Here is an 8,603-nt window from a genome sequence, read left to right on the forward strand (position 1 = left end):
ACACACACACACACACACACACTGTAACACACACACTGTAACACACACACACAGTAACACACACACACACACACACACACATACTGTAACACACACACACACACACACACACACACACACACACATTATTGATCTCTCAGGACTCTGTAGGAGAACTGACAGGAGGCTCAACCAATCAGAGGAGGAGGAGGAGGAGGAGGAAGAGGAGGAGGAGGAGGAAGAGGAGGAAGAAGAGGAGGAGGAAGAGGAAGAGGAGGAGGAGGAGGAAGAGGAGGAAGAAGAGGAGGAGGAAGAGGAGGAGGAGGAGGAGGAGGAAGAGGAGGAAGAGGAGGAAGAGGAGGAGGAAGAAGAGGAGGAGGAAGAGGAGGAGGAGGAGGAGGAAGAGGAGGAGGAGGAGGAAGAAGAGGAGGAGGAGGAAGAGGAGGAGGAGGAGGAAGAAGGAGGAGGGAGGAGGAGGAGGAAGAGGAGGAGGAGGAGGAGGAGGAGGAGGAAGAAGAGGAGGAGGAGGAAGAGGAGGAGGAGGAGGAGGAGGAGGAGGAGGAGGAGCACTCTGTGTAGAGACAGTCAACATCGGTTTATTAAACTCAATGTGGTGAAATAAAGTTTATTAATAATAAAATGTTGATGAATTCACAAACTAACTTTAATGTCTTTGAATCAAACGGAGGCTAAAATATAAAACAGTTAAACTTTGTTCTTGTTTTTATTTAATAATATTTAACTTTTAAATCTGATTATTGTTTATTGACTTAAAGAACATTTTATTGTTATTCAGATAAAATCCTTCGTAGATATTTACAATAGAAACAATCACAACAAACAGAAACCCCAATGTATTTGTGTTATTATTATTATTATTATTATTATTATTATTATTATTATTGGTGGTGTTTACGTTGGCTCCATAAACTGGATTAGCTGTTAGCACCTGTTAGCAGCAGCACAAACACTTTTATTGTTTTTAATGACAGAGATTGGTCCACAGCATTAACGTAGCTTAGCATAAAGACTGGGAGCAGGGGGAAACGGTTAGCCTAGCTCCATCAACAACAGAACTACACCTTCAGCTCTGTCTGATGGACGGATGGTGTTTCAGTATTGATCCAACCTGATCATCAATCAGTCATCAATAACACACACACACAGATATAAAAACACTGTTCACACCAACCAGCTGCACTTCCTCTGACGTCCACTAGGTGCTGCTGTGATCCAACTCTGGGTGGATTTAGAGTTAATCTATAATCAATCATTAATTTGCTAATCTACTCTACAACTAGCAGGTTAGCAACCCTTTACTCTGTTAGCTAGCTAGCTAATGATTGATATGAACAAGCTAACTAGTTAGCTAGCATTTTGTTCTAATTGTTTGCTAAATATATAGTGTTTTATTTTATTAAGTTTCCTGTTTCTCTTTAGTTTTTGACTTTGAATTAATTGTAACTTTTCTTTAGCACTTTAAATAATAAACAAATAAAAGAAAGAAGATACTTTGTTTAGCTAGAGCTTAGCATGCAAGCTATCATCATAAGTAAGTTAGCTTGTTAGCTCAATGCTAACAAGCAGTGAAAGTCTCGTGATTTTAAAAGGTTTAACCAACAAAAAACTATTTTTACATCACAATAAATAAATATAATAAAATATTATATATCATATATATAAGTCTCAAAATGACCTTTAAATTTCCAATTATTTTCCACCGTTCGGCTCCCTGTTGACTTTTACTCCTTAATTTTAGGAGTTTGAGCTTTTTAACATAATAAATAAAGAAGAAAATGACTCAACAATAAATAAATGTACAAAAAAATGTTTTCAGTGTAATTTCATTATTAGATTTACTGTGATTTTAATTGATTTTAATTTTAAGAGTTAAATTAATAATGAATTTATTTCCACATTAAAGAAACGACACAGCAAAAAGTGAAAGTATAAAAAAAAATGTTTGCACTACTTTCAGATATATTACATGTAATTAGTTTCCTGTTACGCTTATTTTGATTCATTTTAATTTGAGGAACACTGGATCCATTTTTAATTTAAGATGCTTTTTAATAGTTTCATTCGGTGTTTCTGCTGCACATGTGCAGTGGAGGTGAAACCACCCGCTGGTACAAACAGTTTGTGTACCGAGGTCAGTGGTTCAGGTGAGGAGGCGGGAACAGTCACAACCACCTGACAGCAGCAGTGATACGTGTGCATATCTCTCGGGGGCGTGGCCACCTGAGGCAGCAGGTTACTCTGAGGTGGCTTGTTGCTCCTCTTTGTTTACGCTCCGACCGTTCCTCACCACCCCGCGCCCCGCGCTGCCTGTCCCAGCATCCTTAGCGAGCGGGGACACCGGGCTCGGCCGTCCTCTGACTGCCGATCCTGGAAGGAGTTCTCTGTCTGAAGAGGAAGGCCATGGCGGGGGGCGGAGTCTGGAGGCAACGCAGCGCGGGCTGGGGCTGATGGAGGACAGCGTCTGCTGGCTGCCGTTCAGGAAGGACGAGTTGTTTGAGCCCTGCTGGCAGCGGTAGTTGTAGTACGCCTGCCAGCCCTGACGCTTCCTCTTCCACCGACAGCGGAGGATCCGGATGAACGCCTGAACACACAACGACACGCAACACGTTAGCCCCTCACAGAACCACCATGGCAACACGCCACAACTGCAACACGCCACTACAGCAACACTCCACTACAGCAACACGCCACCACAGCAACACTCCACAAACAGCAACACGCCACAACAGCAACACGCCACTACAGCAACACGCCACCACAGCAACACGCCACCACAGCAACACTCCACAAGCAGCAACACGCCACCACAGCAACACGCCACTACAGCAACACGCCACAACTGCAACATGCCACTACAGCAACACGCCACCACAGCAACACGCCACAACTGCAACACGCCACTACAGCAACACTCCACAAACAGCAACACGCCACCACAGCAACAAGCCACTACAGCAACACGCCACCACAGCAACACGCCACTACAGCAACACTCCACAAACAGCAACACGCCACTACAGCAACACGCCACAAACAGCAACACGCCACTACAGCAACACACCACTACTGCAACACACCACTACGGTAACACTCCACTACAGCAACACGCCACCACAGCAACAGGCCACCACAGCAACAGGCCACCACAGCAACACGCCACTACAGCAACACTCCACAAACAGCAACACGCCACTACAGCAACACTCCACAAACAGCAACACTCCACAAACAGCAACACGCCACAAACAGCAACACGCCACAAACAGCAACACGCCACTACAGCAACACGCCACCACAGCAACACGCCACTACAGCAACACGCCACCACAGCAACACGCCACTACAGCAACACTCCACAAACAGCAACACGCCACAAACAGCAACACGCCACTACAGCAACACTCCACAAACAGCAACACGCCACTACAGCAACACGCCACAAACAGCAACACGCCACTACAGCAACACTCCACAAACAGCAACACGCCACTACAGCAACACTCCACAAACAGCAACACGCCACTAGAGCAACACGCCACAAACAGCAACACGCCACTACAGCAACACTCCACAAACACCAACACGCCACTACAGCAACACTCCACAAACAGCAACACGCCACAAACAGCAACACTCCACAAACACCAACACGCCACTACAGCAACACCACAGCAACACTCCACAAACACCAACACGCCACTACAGCAACACGCCACAAAACAAAAAGGTATTATTAGCAGGTATTATTAGCAGTATTATTACCTGTTTGAACTCCCGGCTGTAGCAGGGGTAGATGATGGGGTTCAGGCAGCTGTTGAAGTATCCCAACCAGAAAATGACTTTAAAGAAGGTTTCAGGAGGACGCAGGCTGCTGTTGAACGAGCCTGAACACAAACAAACAAACAAACAAACAAACAAACAAACAGATTAGTCCACAGACTCTGATTACAGGAAGGTTGGAACAGAAACAGTCAGTCAGACACATCAGCTGTTCATTATTCGGTCTATTCGAGGTTTCTGCCTTTTAACAGGCAGTGTTTCCTTGCCCTTGTCTCCAAGGTCTTGCTCATGGTGGTACTGTTGGGTCTCTGTAATTAATGTTATAAAGAGTTCGGTCTAGACCTGCTCTATTTGAAAAGTGTCCTGAGATAACTTCTGTTATGAATTGGTGACATACAAATAAAATTGAACTGAACTGAAGAGTAACAACTTCATCACCATGATGATCAATTAGGTTGTCTGACGGTATCAGTTTGATTAATGTTTTATTGATTACTGATCAGGATGATAGATTATTGAACTGCTTTGTATGCCTGAGCACAAACAAGGGCTTTGGGGCGATCTCTCCTCCCTCCTCTCTCCTCCACTTCTCTCCTCTGTTCTTCTCTCCTCTCTCCCCTTCCTCCTCTCTCTTCTTCCTCCTCTGTCCTCTCTCCTCCCTCCTCTCTCCTCTTCCTCCTCTCCCCTCTGTCCCCCCTCCTCTCTCCTCTTCCTCCTCTCTCCTCTCTCCTCTTCCTCCTCTCTCCTCTTCCTCCTCTCTCCTCTCTCCTCTCTCCTCCCTCTTCTTCCTCCTCTCTCCTCTCTCCTCCCTCCTCTCTCCTCTGTTCTTCTCTCCTCTCTCCCTTTCCTCCCTCCTCTCTCTTCTTCCTCCTCTGTCCTCTCTCCTCCCTCCTCTCTCCTCTTCCTCCTCTCTCCTCTGTCCCCCCCTCCTCTCTCCTCTTCCTCCTCTCTCCTCTCTCCTCTCTCCTCTTCCTCCTCTCTCCTCCCTCCTCTTCCTCCTCTCTCCTCTCTCCTCCCTCCTCTCTCTCCTTTCTCCTCCCTCCTCCCTCCTCTGTCCTAACTCCTCTCTCCTCCCTCCCCTCTCTCCTCTCTCCTCCCTCCTCTCTCCTCTCTCTCTACCTCCCCTCTCCTCTCTCCCCTTCCTCCTCTCTCTTCTTCCTCCTCTGTCCTCTCTCTTCCCTCCTCTCTCCTCTTCCCCCTCTCTCCTCTGTCCCCCCTCCTCTCTCCTCTTCCTCCTCTCTCCTTCCTCCTCTCTCCTCTCTCCTCTGTTCTTCTCTCCTCTCTCCTCCCTCCTCTCTCCTCTTCCACCTCTGTCCTCCCTCCTCTCTCCTCCCTCCTCCTCTCTCCTCTGTCCTCCCTCCTCTCTCCTCCCTCCCTCTCTCCTCTCTCCTCCCTCCTCTGTCCTCCCTCCTCTCTCCTCTGTCCCCCCTCCTCTCTCCTCTTCCTCCTTTCTCCTCTCTCCTCTTCCTCCTCTCTCCTCCCTCCTCCCTCCTCTCTCTCCTCTCTCCTTCCTCCCTCTCTCCCTCTCTCCTCTGTTCTTCTCTCCTCTCTCCTCCCTCCTCTCTCCTCTTCCTCCTCTGTCCTCCCTCCTCTCTCCTCCCTCCTCTCTCCTCTCTCCTCCCTCCTCTCTCCTCTCTCCTCCCTCCTCTCTCCTCCCTCCTCTCTCCTCCCCCTCCTCCCTCCTCTGTTCTTCTCTCCTCTACCTCCTCTCTCCTCTCTCCCCTTCCTCCTCTCTCTTCTTCCTCCTCTCTCCTCTGTCCCCCCTCCTCTCTCCTCTTCCTCCTCTCTCTTCCCTCCTTTCTCCGCTCTCCTCTGTTCTTCTCTCCTCTCTCCCTCTCCTCTCTCCTCTGTCCTCTGTTCTTCTCTCCTCTCCCCTGAGGAGGCCCCAACCTGCAGGCAGTGGATCCGCAGCATGTTTGAGGTTTTCAGAGGACTTTGGTGGATTTTCATGGATCAGGTTTTTGATGGTTTTCAGATAACTCTTGAGCAGAGAGATTATTTCTCCCTCAGCATGGACTTGTAAGGCATCCTGAGCCCCAGGCTGTGCTCCCTGACTATATATGAAGAATCTGACCTCCGTCATGGGAACAACATGTGACATCTGACCACAATGCATCACTGTCCTGTAAAAAACTCCAAGTTTGGTGATTCTCCGTGTAAACAAAGCTGTTCTGGTTTAATAGAGTTCATTCACTGCTGAGGACAGTCCAGACTTCTTCTTTGCTGTTTTTATCTAACGTAGAGTGTGTTGTTGACTTTGTGGTTTCAGTCACACTGATGTTAAATTACAGACAATAAAGACTGACATCAGCCTGTTCGTTTCAGTGTTCAGTGCTCGAAACATCCTGCAAAAGTCAAATCTTATCGTACCGCAATCGTACCTTACAGTACCACATCGTACCTTACAGTACCACATCGTACCAAACAGTACCACATCATACTTTACAGTACCACATCGTACCTTACAGTACCACATCGTACCAAACAGTACCACATCATACTTTACAGTACCACATCGTACTTTACAGTACCGCAATCGTACCTTACTGTACCACAACGTACCTTACAGTACCACATCATACCAAACAGTACCACATCGTACCTCAGAGTATTGTATCGTACCTCACAGTACCACATCGTACCTTACAGTACCACATCGTACCAAACAGTACCACATCGTACTTTACAGTACCACATCGTACCTTACAGTACCGCAATCGTACCTTACTGTACCACAACGTACCTTACAGTACCACATCGTACCAAACAGTACCACATCGTACCTTAAAGTACCGCAATCGTACCTTACAGTACCACATCATACCAAACAGTACCACATCGTACCTCAGAGTATTGTATCGTACCTCACAGTACCACATCGTACCTTACAGTACCACATTGTACCTCACAGTACCACATCGTACCTTACAGTACCACATTGTACCTCACAGTACCACATCGTACCTCACAGTACCGCAATCGTACCTTACAGTACCGCAATGTACCTTACAGTACCACATCATACCTCACAGTACCACATCATACCTCACAGTACCGCAATTGTACCTTACAGTACCGCAATCGTACCTTACAGTACCACATCATACCTCACAGTACCACATCATACCTCACAGTACCGCAATTGTACCTTACAGTACCGCAATCGTACCTCACAGTACCACATTATACCTCACAGTACCGCAATTGTACCTTACAGTACCGCAATCGTACCTTACAGTACCGTATCATACCTCACAGTACCACATTATACCTCACAGTACCGCAATCGTATCGTATCGTATCATATCGTGTCGTACCATGTCATAGGGTATCATATTGCGTTTTTTGTCTTGTATCCGGACCTTGAAATGACTAAAATCTGATTCTGAACTGCGTAAAGACCTTGAGGACCAACTGTAAAGTCGTTTTCTCATTCAGTAGATCTTCCTCAGGAAATAAAAGCAGTCATGCAGTGTGTCCGTCCTCACTGCTGATTTACTGAGGACGCAATGCAGATCATGACTCAGCACATACTCTGCATCACTGAGACACTGAGCATGAATGGAAGTCAGTACAGAGATGACTTTATATTCAGCTCATCACAGACACACATTGTCCCTAAATCACCTGTCAGTGGCGTCATATCCACTTTGTTCCTGCGTCAGCGTTGTGGTTGTCTGCCAGAAGCTGTCATACACTGACTGTTTACCATCCACTGTTTAGATCTTGGTGCTTTTTATCTCAAGATTTGAACCGGATGAAGGGTTTTAGTCATCGAATGTCTGGATCTAAAGTTATCAGAGAAACAAGCTGAGCTAACGTTAGCAGCAGCTCGGCTCAGTCTGTTAGCATGGTATCAAAATCTGGGACCTGTTAGCTTTAGCATCAGTCTGTTAGCTGTTATCCAGTAAACCACGTGGTGAGAAACACTTTCCAGAAAAGGCAGATTATTTTTGTTTTTTCTCATATTTTAAATATTTGGTCTGAACAGCGATGCTTCAGGTCCCACATCAGTGACCAATCAGCAGCCAGCGTTTCTGGGACAAGAACCCAGAATTGAGTCAGTGACATAGAGGAGATCAGTGCAGGAAGTCCTTTATTTTCTGTGATGGTTTCCCACAATACGGGCGGTGGAGCGACGCCAGACATTCCCCCCCCAGCTGATATCACAGATTAGAGCTGAGCCCGGATCAGTCCAGTTGGACAGAGAGCTGTTTATAAAGACTGAGCTGACTGTCAAAGACAATGAATGCAAGAAAACACTGATCTGAGATCTTCTCTGAGGCCGTGTTTACACCTGGTATTAAACATCTAGTGATCAGACCTCTTTTCCTGCTCTACATGCAAATTAACAGGTACATCATTTCTTTTCACAAGATAAATGTTGGTTGTTTTTAATCTGTTTAACCTGAATTTCTTGTTTTAGACCACACATGAGACACAGATGTGAGTATTTCTGGACATTCCTGTATAAAAGCAAAAAACTTTATAACCTCATTCAGTGATTTTAACTTTTAACTTAAGATGTGACCATATGTAGCTAGTTAGCTAACACAATGCTAACATTAGCTAATTCAATTAACTATATGAATGTCTCTTTTATCTTTTAACCATCCTTAAAATGTGAATGTCTTTTCAACATGGATTAGCCTAGCTTAGCATATCTAAGTACAAGAAAGCAGGAAGTTGACTGAGGCTTGCTGAACTGTGATTGGACCACAGAGAAAAAGGGGCACATCCACATGCTAACACGCTGATGTTCAGCAGGAATAATGTTTATACAAAGTGCTGCTGAGGCTGATGGGAATGTCATTGAATAGTCA

The 8,603-nt window shown here is 46.1% G+C and overlaps 1 protein-coding gene across 1 annotated transcript in view; it reads right to left on the bottom strand.

The window, feature by feature from the left end:
- Positions 1 to 505: 505 nt before the first annotated feature.
- LOC127360393 (alpha-1A adrenergic receptor-like) overlaps positions 506 to 8,603 on the bottom strand; it is a 15,250-nt gene continuing 7,152 nt past the window's right edge. Inside the window, exons 4-5 of the mRNA XM_051394809.1 lie at positions 3,763 to 3,884; positions 506 to 2,581 (exon numbers count right to left, since the gene is read on the bottom strand). Of these exons, the coding sequence (XP_051250769.1) occupies positions 2,234 to 2,581; positions 3,763 to 3,884 (470 nt within the window). The 3' untranslated portion in view covers positions 506 to 2,233. The remainder of the gene's footprint in view (positions 2,582 to 3,762; positions 3,885 to 8,603) is intronic.

Source organism: Dicentrarchus labrax, unplaced genomic scaffold, assembly GCF_905237075.1.
Source record: "Dicentrarchus labrax unplaced genomic scaffold, dlabrax2021, whole genome shotgun sequence".
In the NCBI taxonomy this organism is placed as follows: Eukaryota; Metazoa; Chordata; class Actinopteri; family Moronidae; genus Dicentrarchus; species Dicentrarchus labrax.